The 18,588-nt window shown below is 39.1% G+C and overlaps 1 protein-coding gene across 2 annotated transcripts in view; it reads right to left on the bottom strand.

Annotated features, from left to right (window-relative positions):
- Positions 1-18,588, bottom strand: part of LOC149029477 (transcription regulator) — a 54,818-nt gene that overhangs the window by 15,464 nt on the left and 20,766 nt on the right. For both annotated transcript variants that reach the window (XM_089141888.1, XM_089141889.1), the window contains exons 18-35: positions 15,620-15,765; positions 15,396-15,504; positions 15,168-15,314; positions 14,951-14,998; positions 14,745-14,873; positions 14,350-14,589; positions 14,127-14,267; positions 13,961-14,046; positions 13,744-13,849; positions 13,554-13,649; positions 13,275-13,427; positions 8,418-8,600; positions 8,030-8,274; positions 7,791-7,926; positions 7,584-7,706; positions 6,964-7,008; positions 6,766-6,843; positions 6,576-6,692 (exon numbers count right to left, since the gene is read on the bottom strand). In XM_089141888.1, the coding sequence (XP_088998014.1) occupies positions 6,576-6,692; positions 6,766-6,843; positions 6,964-7,008; positions 7,584-7,706; positions 7,791-7,926; positions 8,030-8,274; positions 8,418-8,600; positions 13,275-13,427; positions 13,554-13,649; positions 13,744-13,849; positions 13,961-14,046; positions 14,127-14,267; positions 14,350-14,589; positions 14,745-14,873; positions 14,951-14,998; positions 15,168-15,314; positions 15,396-15,504; positions 15,620-15,765 (2,328 nt within the window). The remainder of the gene's footprint in view (positions 1-6,575; positions 6,693-6,765; positions 6,844-6,963; positions 7,009-7,583; positions 7,707-7,790; positions 7,927-8,029; positions 8,275-8,417; positions 8,601-13,274; positions 13,428-13,553; positions 13,650-13,743; positions 13,850-13,960; positions 14,047-14,126; positions 14,268-14,349; positions 14,590-14,744; positions 14,874-14,950; positions 14,999-15,167; positions 15,315-15,395; positions 15,505-15,619; positions 15,766-18,588) is intronic.

The following is an 18,588-nucleotide window of genomic DNA, read 5'->3' as shown; positions in this document are numbered from 1 at the left end:
TGAAATTTTGGAAACTTTTTGAGGATTTCAACCTTAGTGGAAGGAAATGGTGGGTCGAAATGAAATGGAACAAAGTTTTGGTCTAGATTCGTAAACAAAATTTCATATCTTATGTGATAATTAGGTGAAACCAAGGGCATGAAGGTGTAAAAGAAGAGAGAGAGAGAGAGAGAGAGAGAGAGAGAGAACAAAAAACAACTTTCTCGATCATAATTTTGACTGAGACTTCACTTTTCAGCCTATTTCAACTAAAAACCTACTTGATAGGGTCATTTGGGTTGTTGCTCCATCCTCACTTCACAGATTATTGTTGATAACCCCCCCCCCCAGCAAATGCGAGAAGGTTGAACTGAACCTCCCAACACCAAGATTCAAGCCACTTTTTCTGTTTGAGGTAACCCATTTTTCTCAGGATTTTTCTTGGCTTTTTTGGAAAAAGAATGGTCAATACTTCTTCGATAATTTTCAAATTAATATATGTTGAGAAAAGGAATAGCCAATTACACCAAATGAAGCAGTCAGTATGCCCAGAACCATGGCTATAACCCAATTCAATTTAAATCCACCAGTCAGATACACACAAAATACATGCAGGATCATCGTTAGAACCATCATACTTGCCAACCATCGATGAACTAATCGGATTAACCAACCAATCTTAGCTTCATTCAACCTTAATATATCTTGAACACCCTGAGCCAATTTATGAACTCATGGTACCAAAAAAAATTCCCCCAAAGAGTCACGAATTTTTTATTTTTCTGGTTCAAAAACATTATATTTTCCTACATCAAAATTATAATAAATGTAATGTATGATGATAGAATTGAGACACGGGGAACACTAAGGGCCAATCTATGCTCTCACAAGGTTGAAAATGTTTTTCCACCCCATAATTATTTATTTTAATATTAAAAATTAGAATAACTACAATAAAATTTTAAAAGAAACATAAATTCCAGGTCCATCCAAATTAAAATAGGACAGATGACTGTGTGATCAATACTTAATTTCGAGGAGGTATTTGGTCTGGATCTAGTTAGATTCAGATACAAATCATAAGTACATTTTCAGATCAAATACTACACGATAAACAATTCAACCTGTATCATTCAAGATCCGGATCTGTGGTTCCTGGTTCACATTGACATACATAGGCATGGGTGGTCTCCTGATGGATTTCTAGGGGCCAACAGGATTAGGTCTCTGAAACTCAGATTAAACCACTGTCAATAGCAAAGAAGTGACCAAAATGGAAAAACCTAGATAACAGTAAGACTGACAAATCTGATGGTTGAAATGATAAGGGTCAAGGCTGCTGATAATGGTAACAGCTCTGCAAAAGTGATCCAGAATCAGGTAGGTGGATTGATAATTTTAGAAGAGTCCCATCAGATTGTGATACCTTATGTCTTAGCAGAAACTAATATTTCAGATTCTAGCAGATCAGTGATTCTAATCTAGATGAAATCGAGGTTGTAGGCAGATCCATTGGGGGAAGGGGGGGAATAATGTAGTACCAAATCACAGACTAATCTGTCAGATGATGTATTGGATAGATAACTTTTTCAATTAAAACTCTTCAAAAAAAGACTTGAGAAAATAGCAAATTTCGGGGCCCATTTGTGATTTCAATGGGGTAATAAAATTGTATACGAGTGGCAATCAGAAATTAGGAATAATGATCAGACTGCAGCAACATAAAATTAACTCAAATATTTTTGTAATAATAATATCTTTATTAAAAAATAAAATAAAAAGGAGCTGTTATTGAAATTGTAGGCAGGGCTGCAAGAATCACAGGATTTGTGGTTGGAGATATCAATGGAGTAATTCAGTATCAATAAGAAAGTAAATAATATGACTAAGGAGTATTATCTTACAGAAAATCCATATCTCACAGTTCAGAAAATATTCAGCCATAATCTGGTTGATTAAACTTCAATACAAAGTGGACTCCTTATGTTAAAAAGGAAAAAGCCTAAAAGAATCCTTCCACTTGTATGATAAAATAAACTGTCGGGAAACTGACTCAGAACAGGACTGGACTTGAGGTATTCTAATCCAACCTTACCTAGAACAGTTGACTTTTGATAGCAATTTAAATAATAAAATGAAAACACTTCAACGAATTTTGTAGCCCCAGCTTCTCCCCATGGTATAGGCCCATCAAATGGTATATAAAGATGAAATCACATTTGATTGAAGGCCCAGCACATAGATACCTAAATGGGCTAGGCTGATCAGAAGAAAAAAAGCCCCTTTAAGTGATGCATTTACATCATCTCCCAGACTGTGAACCTGTTACTGTCTCCTCAATGGATGAGGATGTTCAAGTAATTATTTCCCAGACTATTTGATGTAACCCAGGCTTTAGAGTTAGATTTCAGGATCTTCTAATTAAGGAACCAGCACGTTTTTTAGGCTAAACTAGGGTTTTGACTAGGGTTTAGGATGGGCCTCGGGTTGCTGGTTTTGAAAATCTGAACTACTGTTAATCCTAAATTAGTAATTCAGACGTTGTCCAGAGGTGATGGGGCTGGGGTATGAAGGTTTTAGGGTTTTCTGAAAATTCAAAAAAACTCTGCAACTTCACTTGAAGAAGATAAAGTGCAGAAAATTTCTAACTTCTAGAAACAGGGCAGATTTTGGGAAACTGGGATTAGAGACTGAGTCTAGGGATAACGGCGACCTAAAGGGGGTGAAAAGGTGGAGTAAAGGGGCTGGAATTTGAGTTCTGCAGGGTGGGATAACCTGCTGTATCACAGGGAGGCAGGGAATGAATGAAGTAGGGCTACGCCAGCTTAGGGTGGCCTACGTTTGGGCTGTAACTAAAAGGGAAGGCAGGGGAGTTGGGGCTGCTTCTAAGGTCTGAAAGTGAGGGGAGGGACTGGGAAGGCTGTGCACAGAGAGAGAGGTAGTTAGGATTGGGGATGCAGTCTTTTACTTACTTGAGAATGAAGATCTTTTTGCAGAAATTATGTGACTGAATGTTAGAAGCAGTGAACGAAGCCCTTAAGTTGAAGAAACAATGCATAATACCCAGCCGCAGGGTGTCCCTCAGGATCCCACAACTTATCAAGCCAATTCACAAAACACTGGTTTATTCAATAATCAAGACTGCCAAATACATGAGAGACTTACGCTATTTATAGCCACTAACTCTAAATACACTCAAATACTCTGCCATAATTTGAACAAACTCAAATAAGACTCTTAAAAGTAAATAACTCTTTCCTACCAACTCAAAATAGAACTCCTTAAAAGGAAATAATTCTTTCCTAATTTAGACAACCCAACAAGACTCTTGCCAATCTAGAATTTCAAACCAAAACAGAAACAAACAAATTCCACAATTACTCAACCACTAAGACTCCAAATAAAAAAATAAAAAATTATTCTGAACTCAACCCTACTGACATAAACTCAATCCAAGGGGTGAAACTGACGATTTTGCCCCTTGATCAGATTCGGTCCCCCAGGTTTGTGGGGCCCCTTCTAGGCTCATTTGGGGCTGCCTGGGGCTGGTTACATCACTATTCCAGCTCAGCCTTTGTTTCTGCCTGTTCAAACTGAGGTTACGACGTTATATCAGCGACGTCCTACAACATCCAAGTCCCCCTACTCCCGTGGCTCCTCCACCCATGGATCCTGTGGTAGGTATCCTTCCTTCAAACCTTGATATTCTGATTGCCCTTTGTAAAGGCACTCAGAATTGTGTTCAGTACCTCATTTCTAACTTTGTTTCCTATACTGAATTTCTCCCGCTTTTCATATTTCTTTATCTACCATTGAAACTCACCCTCTTCCTAAGTCTGCATCTGACACTTTGTCAAATCCCAGGTGGACAGCCACGATGGCTGAGGAGTTGGCAACATTTGATGAGAATCATACTTGAGAACCTGTTTTTGTCTTCTGAAAAAATGCTATTGACACATTGAGTGTCGCTGGGTCATTGCAGTGAAAGTTAATCCAAATGGTACTCTTTCTATATCAAAGGCTAAACTTTGGCAAAGGAATACGCTCAGGTGTATGGTGTGGCCTATTTGGAAAGTTTCTTTGTTGTGGCAAAGCTCACCTCTACTCGAATTCTGACTACCTTAGTTGCTACCAATCATCGGCCTCTATTTCAGCTGGACGTGAAAGAATGTTTTCCTCAATGGGCATCTACGTGAGGAAGCCTATATGGAGCAACCTCCTAGGTTTGTTGCTCAATGGGGAACTGGTTTGTTTTGTCGCCTAAAGTCATTGTATGGGCTAAACAATCACAACGCGTATGGTTGGTTTATTTCCATTGTGATAGATTTTGGTTCAACTTGGTGTGAAGGTGAGTGAATTTTTCCATCACTCTAGTATAGGGAACATATTATGAATGTGTATGTGAACAACCATTGTCATTATTGGAGATGATTCAGCTGGTATTAATACTTTAAAAACTTAATGCAAATACAGCTACAGACAAAAGACTCGGGAAGACTCAAGTATATTTTTTTTGGGTATAAAAGTGGCTTTATCCAGGAAAGGGATCTTTTTATCAAGCGCAAGTATGCGATTGATTCACTATCTGAAATAAGGATGCTTGGGTCGAAGTCTTTGAATACACCAATGGGTCCAAATATAAAACTTATGCCTATAGATGGAGTAGCTCTTGATGATCCAGATAACTATAGAAGGCGATAACTATAGAAGGCTGGCTTGGAGACTAAGTTATTTCGTCATGACTCGACTATTGCCTATACTATCAGTGTTGTAAGACAGTTTTTGTCTAGGTCTCAGACTACTCAACAGGATGCAGTTATACACAAATTGAAGTATCTTAAGAGAGCTCCTAGTCGTGGGCTCATCCATATAGACAATGGTCCACAGTTGTCACGGCGACGAGGCGATGCGAGGCGGTTTAGGCTAGTTGAGGCGATGAGTCGACGAGGCGCCCTCTGAGGCGCATTAAGTGAAATTTTTAGTGTACGTCTCATTCACTCTAATTCATTATAAATCTATCATATCTTCTATAATAAAAAAACTAATATTAACCTAGCTCAAGTCATCCAACATACTACAAACCACATATAGTAGGTCACTAGGTCCTAAATAAAAAGTTGCAAAGAAAGGAAGAGAAGAAGTCGCCTGTCGATGGCCGCTGCATGCCGGAGTGTCGTTGCAGGAATGGAAGAGAAGAAGAGAGGAAGAGATTAGGGATTAGAGTGAGAGTGAGAGTGTGAGACTCAAGTCAAGAACTTATATATATATATATATATATATATATATATATATTAACATTTGATCACATATTGCATCATTATAAATATGCATATAGGTTCAAACAATAGATACTTTACAATCAGAATCTAATAAGTAATTCAATATATGCCTTCGATTTGGCATCTTTCATGTGATTTAAAAAAGAAAAAGGAAAAAAAAAAGTAGACGCCTGGGGGTATAAGGCATCCGAGGCACCTGAGGCGATGCTTCATACCCCAAGGCGGTCGCCTTATTGCGTGAAAATAAGGTGACGCCGATTTGAGGCGCTCAGATGCCTAGGCGACGCCTTAACAACTATGCAATGGTCACTAGGGAATTAAGGAAATTTCTAATGCTAATTGGGCAGGTTCCCCGGTTGATAGGATACCTACCACAAGCTATTGTACCCTGGTAGGAGAAAATCTTGTGTTCTAGAAGAGTAAGAAGTAGATGGTTGTCACTCGATCTAGTGCAAAGTCATAGTATCGAGCCATAGCCCTTGTCACTGTGAGATATGTTGATTAGGCAATTTGTAGGAAGCTTGGCTTTCTTTATAAATCACCAACGTCTCTGTGGTGTGACAATCAGGCTGCCAACTCCTGTCTTTCATGAGCTTACGAGGCATAGCGAAGTCAACTGCCATTTTGTCCATGAGAAGTTGCAACAAGGACCAATCTCCACTTGTCATGTTTCAACCAAAGAACAGCTAGCAGATTTATTTATAAAAAATATATGTCTGAAAGGGTGAAGTATATTTGTAACAAGCTAGGAATCTTTAACACTTATTCTCCAGCTTAAGGGGGAGTGTTAAGGGCAATTTTGGAAGTAAACTAGCTCGAGATTTAGCGCCATTGTTAAGTCCTTAATGGACTCTCTTGAGTCGTCTATTTGACATGCAACTCTTTTCTATTTTTCTATAAATAGAGCCCTGGTTCATTAGAGTTCCTCACAACAAGTGAGGTCTCCTACATCTTCCCCTCTTAATTTCTTCTCTTCTTCTCGGCCTTTCTTTATTCTTCTAGTAGAACTATGAAAACCATCCACATTCAGAAATAATCATACATGTAAAATTTTCTTATGTCACATTCAAGTGTGTTGTATTGGCAACTGAACATCAAACCCCAGAAGAAAAAACTCCCCTAGACCCGAAACTAGGATAAAATAACTGATACTTATGTAAAGAATTCTTGCACATGCACATGTAAGCAAAAGCTGCAGAACAACCACCATATGCAGCAAAATCAGGATAGCAGGTCCTCAATATACAACACACAGAACGTCATAGTGTCAATTCAACTTAAGACAGATAACCCAAGAATAAGTCGACGGAAACATACCCAACTAGTAAGTTCCTTCACAACAAGCTTGCAAACATCCCGAATAGCTGCCAGGATTGCAAGATGTGCACTGACATGTACACTATTTGATCCATTCTGATATAAACTTCTAAAAACCTGCAAATTAAATTACAAATTCAGAGCAGGAACAGAGATTGAACTGGATTTACACACAAGGAAGATACTACACCTTTTGGGCCACAGCCAATGCAGCCTCGTCTCGACTTATACATCTGAGTATAATTTCAGGAACCTCAGCAATAACAGCCTGAAAATATGAAATCCAGCATGGCCAGTAGTATAGCATCATATTTGCAAAAGGTTTAAGTTCAAATACATTGTCCCCGAGAGAAAGGAAGAACAAAAGAAAACAGCGACAAAAGACTACCTGAATTTCTGCTTCTTTGGCATCTTTAGTGACCAACGTTTCCAGCTGAAACAAAAATGGCACCCAGTTAAGGAATAAGTTTCATAAGGAAGGTGAGCATGCACAAAGGAGACAGTACAGAGACTTTAAATCTACTGCATGGGAAGATCCATAAGGACAACATTAACAGGAAACACCATTGTGACAAGATAGCTGAAGCAAAAGGCGTTTCTGAAAATTAAAGAGTCCCAACTACAAAACCACAACCAATAGATACAAAAATAGCCTAGACATAAGGAAATATCAACAACGAATGTCAAGGTCAAAAAATCAATGAAATACTAGCAACAAATAAAAGTAACAAATGTCAACATGAGAAATCAATGGAACAATCATGGTTTGAAGTATCCACAGTACTATACAATACATCCAATATGATACAACCAATACGTACATATTGATACAACACTCTGTTTTTTTAGAGGGCACGCATTGGAATGCACCAAAATGCATTACCCAGTAGAATACAAAATTCAATATGAGACAATATGTCTCTTACAATCACCTAACCAATACGATACTCAATACCGATACTTTAAACCTTGGAAACAATGGCAAAACAAACAAAGTCTATTCACTACCTTTTGGGCCACAAACTGGTACTTTTCCAATGCATCTCCTGTGGTCAACAAAGGTTCTGATGGGCCACCCCCCAGTCGCTCTGTGGAAGGCGATGCTGGTGGTTGTGCACCGGCTCCCAATTCCTAGAAGCAAAGGAAAAGCAACATACCATCAACAATTATTTACATCAACAATGTTTGAAGTTCACAGGAGAAAGGTTTTCTGACCTTTACAGTGGCAGAAGGTTCCACTGAATGCGTTTCCGGGGCAGCAACAGTTGAAGGAAAAGATCCAATGGCAGAGTTAATCTCAGAGGCATGTTGAGTAACAGCATCAGATACTCCAACATGAGTTGAGGAAGCACTGTGACATTGAAAGGCAGATTAGACGCAGGCCAGCTACTGAAATGCACCAAATATTATAGTACATACTTCACCCCAAAAAAGTTAAATTATAAAAAAAATACCTTAAAAATTGTTGTGAACCAGGGTCCATCTCTTCTGACATTGGGTCCATGGACTGTGCAGCAGCACCAAATCCTTGTGCCCCTTGCCCAGACGAGTAGACCCCTTGGTTGAGCTGCCCTATAGCGGAACCATAAGCACGAGGCACGCCTGAACTAAGAGAGACACCAGGTGAAGCAGGCGGAGAAGCAGGCACAGCATTTGAACTCTGGTTTGACTGATTTTGCCATGCAAACCTAACAAAATCCTGACAGGCACACACACACACACAGGAATGCATGTAAAGGTGGAATATCAGGATAAAGTGAAATGGGAAACATGCAAAATAATCGAAATGGTAGTTAAAGTGTATTTCATTAGTAAATATCAGAACATGCAGGCTGCAGCTACCTCGTAAACTCTTTGTTGGGAAAGAGATAAACGACCAGGCTTCGGTCGCAAAGCCTCCGGTACCACACCCATGGGACCTTGAGTGTAAGTAGTTGCATCAAAATACATCGGACCTACACCTTCCCTATGTTTCCTTCTCAAGGAAAGTAGCTGAGTTATTTCCCCATCAATGGTACCGAGAGCCTGTCATTGCATAAAAAGACTTGCATTAAACCAATTCATATTCTAATACAGTAACTACTCTGGCACAAACGGGTCAACAAGTTACAATACAGACTCGTGCACAAAGTTTTCTTTAAGAGATAGATTAAAAAATTGTCCCCTATACTGATTAAATGTTGTGGAACTCTTCACGTGAAAAACTTACCATATGTTGAATAACAGAAACTATATATGAGAACCAACAAGTACGAAGCACAGAACCAGCCCAGCCCCTGAGGGCATATCTGGATAACATCCCAACCAAGCCACCAACCCCAGCCCTTCAGGGAAAAATGAAGAGCCGGAGTTCACACCAAAGATACATATGGTCCCCCACACCCTACACCTATGCTTGCCACCCATCAAAAATCCAACACAAAGTTCAAAGTTGTAGCAACAATCTGTCTGGTAATATCTAAAGATCAGGATATGCAAATTAACCAGAAACCAGAGCTGAGCAGCCAAACTACACTCCAAAGCAACATTCATGGTTGTCAAGGCGACACCAGGTCACCTTGACCCAAAAATGGGCTTAGGCGCCTAGGCAAACGCTTTGACAACCATGGCAACATTGTCCAGAAATCAAGGTAGAACAGTAGTATCAGGCCCCAGGGACCAGAGTTTCCAGTGATTACCACCGAACAGCAGGTTCCAACAGTCTGTCCCTCTATATATGCATTGAATGAACCACTTTACCTTAACTGTAAAAGCCAAGAAATCTGCATTGAGCACCATCGAAGTATCGAGGTATCCATTCTCAAAGGGAAGCTATGGCTATGGGAGCCAGGAGAGCAATGCACTGCCCTACCTCTCAACGAGGCCACACATTCACACAGAATGTTGTATGTGGTTCATTGGAGCTGTAAAATCCCCCAATAGAATCCACTGGAAAGCTTCTAGGTAATCCAAGGTGAGGAAGAAACATAGGCCCAGTTCAAAAATTAATCCCTTTCTGACGATAATTAGTTATGGCCTTCTCTTTCATATGATTTTATTTATTATAGGCCCAATTTTAAGTCCAGGGGGTGTAGATGAATTTAGAGCCTTGCAGTATTCCACTGCCAGGACCTAAATGTCAAGGCAGCAAGGTGACCCGAGGCAGCAAAGGGGTGCCTAAGCTCTTAGGTGACAAAGCCTAATTAACATAGAACCAAAATACAGCAGAACTGAAGAAGCAAGATGTTGGAAATATACAGTTGGTTATGTCATTACACCTAGTCACCCGTTTGGTTGTATTATTCTCAAAAGATCTGATATATCTAAGAACTGAAGAAGCAAGCTGATGAAAGTGGAAAGTTGGTTTATGTTGTCACACCTAGTCACACATTTGGTTGTATTATTCTTGAAAACTTTGATATCTCTAAGAGTAATTAAACTGCTCCTGATTTAGAGAATTGGTCTTGTTCACTAATACGTTTGACTGGTCAAATGATTTTCTTTTACAGGAGACTTTTGCATTGGTATTTGGTAGATTTTCAAGATCGCGTAAATCTGAATTATATGTTAGGAGTTAATCTTTTGATCAAAACCTCTTTCGTGTGCACAAATGCTGTCAAAACACTCTACATGAAATACTTCCTTAAATATCAAAACGAATGAATACTTGACAGTTCTTTTAGCTATTAGCAATGTTTTAATATATTAAGAGTTAGACTTCATTTGCTTCAGAAATAAAAAGGGGTAGGAAACTTGTGAGGCTGGGTAATTTCAAGTTAATAAAGTGTAATTAAGTCCCAAAATACCCACAAAAACCGAATTGAAATGTAAAAACAGAAAATAAAAGGTTAGCATATCTAGTCAAACCAATCAGAGATTTTGACTGCACTAGAATAACTGATCCTTAAGTAGGTGAATCACTGCTCCAAGTTTCACTTGCTTCTAACAACTGGATAAAGAGACAGCATTTGTCACAAAAATTAGAAAGTGATTCCACAGGCCAAAATAGCAAGCAGTTTGCCTTTTAACTTGGATCGAAGGATAGCCTGCATGTAGTGGCTTTGTGCCGCAATTTTATGGTTTCCTGATGGATGGAACATTGCTTATGAAGGTGGACCAAAAATGGAAAGTTTCAGGTTAAAGGAGGAATCAGGCGGTAGGTTGATGGAAAAGAAGGATTAAATGAATTCAAATAGTTAAATGTAGAATGTAAACAGGTTAGCTAAGTACTGAATGAACTTTTAAATTTTGAAATAGTGGATGAAGGGATGAGAGATCCTTCTTCCATCTGCCTTCTTAAATCTAAGTTCTTGAATCTCCATTAACGTAGACCTCCTAAACTCCATTGCCCCTATTGAAATACCACACCACCCACCCCTTTTCATTTGTTTCCTATATTCTTTCTCAATGGTGATGTTGAGCTGCTTTGTTTGAGAATAAAGCCACGCATTGCACAAGTATACAGGACAAAAACAAGACTAGCACCATGGCATTTTGCATCTTTACTTTGTGCTCTACTGTCAAAACACAAATTGGAAAGCACCAAGGATCCAGAAATCTTCTCACTGCCTCAGTACTGGCAACAGCTTATATCCAAACAAAGAAAGAAAGAATAGGTCCTAACTTTGTTCTGCTCAGATCAAAGGGCTGCTGAATTTCCAGTGAATTTCTGGCTGGCCTTTAATTGTTTCTGGAGGGGTTGTAAGAATGGGAAGACGGGAAGGCAGTAGTAGGTGAGGGAGAGGGTGGATGGGATAGACTGCATTGAAGCAAAGTGTGAGGGCAGGTGGCATTAAAAGCATTGTTCGAGAACTCCGTCTCCATAGACAACTAGGTTGTCTGATAAACCAAGTTGGACCAAGATCTTGCCAGAGTTGGGCAATTTTATGCCTACCAACTCAGTCCATCTTGGTGAGTTTATATACCAAATATATGTCTGCAGCTTGGAATACAACCTCTATCTTGGGCCTTTTGAACATAGCGGCACTATCAGAAAAAACCAAGTTCAAAAAGCAATTAAATTCATTCCACCGGTCTTGCGCACTACAACATAGACTAAAATACCCCATTCTACACATAATTTAGTAACGGGAAGTAATCAACCAACTTCAATAACATTTAGAAATGGGAAGATGTAGAATTAATGAACCTTCACATGGTTCATACAAAGTTACAATATCAGTTCACCCACTAACTTGACTCAACATTGTTTTGGATTTGCTAGAATCTAACTTGTTTTCTGGAAGATGTAACACAAATCAAGTAGCAATTCACTTATACTGCTGCTCCAGTGGATTTCACATTTCCTGTCCAATATTGAACTAAAACTTCAAGTTCTATAAAGTGCAGCAGCCAAAAACACAAAGAGCAGCAAGACCAAAAAAGTTAGAGATCCCATTGGTCTCAGTCTGGTCGGGAACATTTTGTTATTGCTGAAGACCAGTTGTGCTTAATCAGAGTGTCCCGGAGCCTTTCAAGGTCTAAACATGACCAAATCATAAAAATAAAGTGAACATCATTACCCCTGGCTATGTCATGTTGAGATCATTCAGAACCTCAAATCATAAGCTATGGGCTCCAACTGTTAAGAAGTGCTATTCTAACCAGTTTGATAAAGACGCCAACCACCAATCACTCCATGGAAGAGTAGGGTGGGTGGCATTGTAAGAAGAATAAAGAAGGTGAAGGGGCAGCTGAGGCTGGAAGAAGAATCAGGAGTTGTGACCTGCTTTATGATTTTCAAAGTAATGGGCATACAGTCATACACTCATTAAAGTGCCTGCATAAATGACTAAGAAGAACTGTTTTGTGACCAAAATCCATTATACAGTCATGACACGATTATTTTGATTAACTGTAATCAAAAGTCTTTAAATGATACCAAAAAATATAAAAATATTATCTTGGCAAATGAAAAATGTTATCAACAGATCCTTAAAAGGTTTCTAGACGTTTCCCACCCACCTAACCATACAGTCACATTTAGGGTAGTTTGCAGGAAACAAGTACAAGTTTCAAGGATATTTACTGTTCGCATTTTGTCCCAGCAAACAAACAGGACCTTATGAAATTTCTAGAATGAGAAATATCTAGCACTAGAAAGTTGAAAAGTTCAGTTACCAATGAGAATCCACATTTTGTTCACGACCACCTATCCTTTTGGAATTTAATTTTTTTCAACATTTATTGTATCCAAATACAGATAATTTCTTATTTCTGAACAAATAAATGAAATCATTTCCTTAAGTAGTAATTGGGATAAATGGGACCAAGGCATTCAATATCACTATGAGTCTTAAGACAATTACCACATAGAGACCAAAAACGACTGCCTAGGAGGTGTATCAACAACTACAGTTGGGAAATTTTCTACATATATCTTTTTAGTAGTCATAGGAGTTGTATCCCCCCAACCCCAAACCCGACACACGAGAAAAACTCTTTTAAATTGATGAATGCAAGAATTCATTCTTTCAATAATCAATAAGTATATTCTACTGATGTAATCTGAGATCCTCTTTTATTCTAAGTTACTTCTTTTCTAATGCCAAAAACCCTAATCCTTCACACCTCCTCCCACCACCATTATTTGTAGAGCTAGATACTGGATGATAAGAATCATCCAAAATCAGGAAAACTAAGTTCATATCATCATAGATAAAGGAGTACTACAAATCAATGCAGGGAGTTCAGTCAGGAGGAAATTAAGAGTAAACCCACCTTTTCCGTTGCATGTTGCTCAATCACAGCACAACCCAGATCAAGGTTATCATTTGTAACAACTAGCACAGCTTGGTCGAGAATATCACTGGCAATACTTAAGGCCTGAAGCAAATTCCTCAAGTGATTGGAAATGGAACCACGAAGAGGTTCCTAATAATTAACAAAAGTTATTGTCAGTGAAATAAAGGCCAAAACAGCAGCAGTCTACTAAGAAATTATGAATGGTATTTCATTTCAATGAAACAATTGATAACAGCAAACTTAAGAAGACGAAACCTTGCATGTAACATGTGCTAAACTTCCTGCAAGGCTTGCTACCATCAAGTGTGCAGCATGATATATTCGGCTCTCATCGGACTCCATAGCATAGTCCTATTGCATTAATTTAGGAATATGAAAAAGTAAATCACCATTTACAGGCTATGAATACTGCATAGGAAAAAGAGAAAGCAAGGTAGTAAACAACCTTCAGAACCAGTTCCTTTGTTGTCTGCATTGCTATAGTAACACTGCGTTGAACAATAGGGGACATAATCTCTTTGATAGCCCTATCCATTGCCATTGGAACAATTCTGACATAAGCCATAAACAACCATGTTAAGATCTATCAATTACACCTAAAACAGAATACTGAGTTTATTTGGCTGTAAACCAGCGTCAAATCAAAACTAACAATTTCAAACCTTTGAAAATGCAACTGGAGGCCCAAGGCACTAAGCTTAGGGTTGATAACAACATGAGCTCCAATATTAGCAACTGAAGCAGAAAGCTGCAACAAAAAAAAAAAAAAAAAACAGTCCTTGAAGAAAGCTCATCACTTCATAAAGGAAGACAAGTCTGCAACCATACCTGACTAAAAGAAAATTGTGACTGGGATGGACCAACTTGTGACAGTCCTTGACCAGTAGAAAGCCGATCAGATAAGCTTAAGTTTGCCATCTTCTCTTCCTCCACCAATAAACCCGAAGCAGCATGAAGAGGGGTAGTATACTAAGAGCCATCACACAAAGTGGGCTATCATTATATTGAAAATAAGTGGACTCAATATTTAAACTATAAAAGAATTACATACCTGAGATAAAACATTTGAATGACCACCAGGGTGAGATGGAGTGGACACCTCAGGCTGAAGATCAACTTGATTTAACGCAGCAATCACTCCAGAGTTAACTTCAGCGACCATTTGTGGCTGGGGTGCTCCAATATCTTTTGTTGAAAAGTCAGGATTTCCCTCAATGTCCCTAACCCGGTCTTTAAGAAGAGAAGTTGGTTTAACATCTTTCATATCCACACCAAGATTCTTAAACAATACCTAGAATATCAAGAGTGAAGGCAGAGGTAAGAAATATAAAAAGCAGCAAGAATCATTTATTAAGCATACTTTATTATATGTCAAAAAGAAAGTGCAACCCTTAGTAGCCAGCTGTGTGAGAAATGTATAAGAAAATAATAAGAATTTTAAAATACCTCTATATCAAACTTGAGGTTCATTTTTAAATTTGGCAACGCATAGATCTCAGTAAGCAGACTAAGGATTCCCATTGTCCAAGGATTGGGAGGTTTATATGCTAGACTGCTCTGACATGGTTCCAAAATCTGCAGCAAACAGTAGCATAAAAAAGTTGTACATGGCCAATACATAGAAACAGATCAAAGCATCAAGATAGGTATACCTTTGAGGTAAACGGGATTACTGCAATCATCAATCCCTTCTCATATGCCTGATACAATCCAAAGGACAAACATTAGGGGTAACAATTGAAATTTGAAGGATGATTATCTCATTAAAAGATGGTACATTTTGCCAAAGAACCCCAAACCATATAAGAAGACGATTTATGAAAAGCAAATCAACTACTGAAGCACAGTAACGCAGAATATGATAGAAACCTCTATTATCAAGGCTTTGGGATCTATTTCTCGAGCCCGTAATGCTTGATTTCTTCCAATTGTAAACTTCCCAAGCCAGCTACCAAGATTTTTTAGCAAGGAACGCTCTTCTGAGCTGGATTTTATGAGCTCTGATCTTAAAAGAACCTGCCACATGCAAGACATTAAGAAAGTACTTCTATAGCCACAGTAAATATTTACAGAAAAGAGAAAATCTTAAGTTCTGACCTTGCAATTCTCATAAGTAGCTTTCACAATCTCCTTATTCAAATCTTTTGAGTTAACTTTCTCTAAGAACTTCAAGTACAGATCATGAAAATTTGGCTCGATGCTCGCTCTTTCAAAGAAGTTGGGAAACATTATTAAAGCAGGACGGTGTCAAGAAGATGCAAATAGAGCAACAGCAAGAGAGGGGGGAGGGTGGCACATGAAAACATTCATAAAATTCTAACCTTTTCATCACCATATACTGTGCAAACCATGGGTAGTACTGCTCCTTCAAGATCTCAGTAAATTCTTTTGCCTTAGCTTCAAGATTTGCGATTGAAATATTATTAACAATAAATAATATCTTATCTTGAATCTCTGAGGCAGGTGTCTGTATCCGAAACATAAAGAAAATTAAATTAACAAAGATAAGACAAAAAATGCAAGAAATTATGTGACAATGTCATCAAAAAGCAATATCTAGTTCAGATGCCCATGATACTGAAAATATTATTCCAATGGCAAATGGGACAATAAATTAATTTTCAAAGCTCAGTTCGCATGTAATACCATAGTCCTAACAGAGAAAATACATGAAACGTAGAGTTCCTCATCCAGAGACAAACCTACTATATTACCATAGAACTCACAGAGATAATACATGAAAACTAAAGTTCCTCATCCAGAAGTTTAAGTCAGCCCAGAAAGTTTAAGTCAGCCCTAGTTGGTCCTCGCCAATATAAGACCTGAACCATGCAGCTTATGGAGCCTCATAATCCAAGCGTAGACAATAAATCCAGTCTGTTACTGGTCTATAATCAGTCTCACATTGGGCTATAAATGATCAGGCACCCATTGAGCTACAAACAGTGATAATAACCAAATAATACAATCAGTCTAAGCCCCGCGCCAGGCTAATTATAACCAACTAGCCCAGTTTGGACCAGTTATGGACACAAATAACTGTTACTAATAGAGAAACTTCATATAAGGAAGGGCCCGAGAAACCCCTTCCCTCCCAAAGCAGCCTCTCCCCGGCCCTCCCCTCACTCCTGCAGGCCTTCCCCAGCCCGTCATGTTCCTTGTGGCAGCAAGGAAGCCCTCCCTCCCCCCTTCATTCCCTCTCGGCCCCCTCTCTCTTTCTCTACTGACTTGCAGCAAGAACAGAATACAGAAAAGAAAGAAAGAAGAGAGAAAAGAATGATTATAGATTGCCCAAAATCTTGACAAACACCTTTCTTTCCGTCAGAGATCAAGCCCATAGGGACCCCAAAACCCCCCAAGATCAATCGCCTCTATTTTCTTTCAACCCTTACATGACCCGGATATCTCAAAACCCTACCGTAGGAATTTGATAAAAACCCTAATTTTCCCTTTTCCAAAAAAAATTCCCAAAGATTAGGTTTGACTTAATTGAGTTTTCGTTATCAATCTAGAATGATCCTTTTCATCCCATATCTAGTCCTATCAACCCATATCACTCCTAAGAGCTTCCAACAATTTTCTTAGATACCCATAGGCATCACATAATATTTTAAATTTATTTTCTGGAAGATTCTAAGCAAACCCTTCATTTTCAGGAAACCATCCTAGAAGCCCTAACCCTAAAATGGGGTTTCACATCAGGAGGGGGTTGGGGGGGGGTCTCAAGAAACCTTCTGATTTGAACCAAATCCAGGACCACCCAAAGAAGGCCCAGGGAGGTAGCCAGTACCTTGTGGCCTTGCTAGCAACCCCTGGGAAATTCAGCCAGCATCAGGGCATTTTTGTCATTTTGGTCCCCCTAGTCCAACCCAACTTGATCTAAGAACCAGAATTTTATTAGGATTGTAGTCCCAATCTAATTCTGATATTTGAGTGAATTTTTGTTAAGTTATCAGCAAGTCCTAGTCAAGCTAGGAGTCCTACTTCGGAAGGGATTCTTGTAACTGCAGTCCAAATTCCACTGAAAGACTAGTCCTACTCTTGTTTTGCAGTTTGAATCATCCTAGGATGAGCAAGTGAAAGTCCTTAGTGGAGTAGGAGCCCTAAGTAAAGCAGAAGCTCTTCTTTGTTTTGGTTCCTATGTTGGAGTATCCTAGAACGGATCCTTCTTAAATCAGAAGCCCTTCTATGTTTGCACTTCTGTTTAGTTAAGAGTCTTTGTTTGTTTTGCTTTCTAATTTGAGTCCAGGTAGAAATCCTAATTCGAATTGCTTTCTAATGTTGTGTCCTAGCATGAATCAATCATGTAAGACTTTATTTATATCGTCCTTGTAAAGAAGACAGCTTTGATGAGCTATTGAATAAACTTGTTTGAAAGATAATAGCCCTTAGATTGTAAGGAAGAAAGCTTTGACGAATTATTGAATACATTTGTTTGAAAGAGAAGTGATTAGAGTCAGGGTCTCCTATGAGAAGGCCTGTGGCTGTTAGTGTTCTTATTTTCTGCTTGTATTCAAGCTCTCTCTCGAACAAGTAAGTACTCAAGCACCCCATCCCTGCCCCTACCCTTCTTCCCTCACTTCCCATTGCAGCCCTCATTCTCCCCCTCCCCATAGCCAGCGGCAACCACTCTTCCCTCCCCTAACCCCAGTTCTCCTAATCCAACCCCCCACCCCATCGCAGCCCTCATTCACCCCTCACCTAGCTTGTGGTAGCCATCATTCTTCCCAAATCCTAAACCCTGAGTCACCCCTCCCATTTCCCACATCCCAATTCATTTAGGAAACCTCAACCCCTCCCCTACTCTAGTTTCCTAGCCCAACCTTAGTCCTATCCACCACCACTAAACCCTAGGAAGACTGCGTAACTTCTTCTTCCCTTATACCCTAATCCCCATATCCTTTTTTATTTTCCGGAATTTTCAGACTTTTCTGAAGATTTAAGATTCAAGGTCAGACCTACGGCAAATAACCATTGGATCTGTCCCAAACTTTAGGAACCTCATTCCCCCACCCCTAGTGACCTTCCCCTCTCAATTTCAGCCCAATCAGACCAAGCAAACTCTAATTTAAACCATAATTTCCTTTGCTGCCTAAATTCCCCAAAACCCTAGAAACCCTAGCATTCTCTCATCTAGATCTTTCTAACCCTTCAACTAAATCCTATTTCCTTTTAAAACCACCATCCCCTACCCCTTCCTCACCTTCGACATTAACCCTAACCCTAGCCACCTCCTGGAAACCCTAATTTCTAAAAAGCCTAATTTTCTCAAAACCTTCGAATTATTCAG

Source organism: Hakea prostrata, chromosome 1, assembly GCF_041222555.1.
Source record: "Hakea prostrata isolate BN-2017 chromosome 1, UWA_Hpros_2, whole genome shotgun sequence".
Lineage (NCBI taxonomy): Eukaryota > Viridiplantae > Streptophyta > Magnoliopsida > Proteales > Proteaceae > Hakea > Hakea prostrata.
Note: the sequence above shows the minus strand (reverse complement) of the source record. Positions and strands in the feature narration are given on the sequence as shown.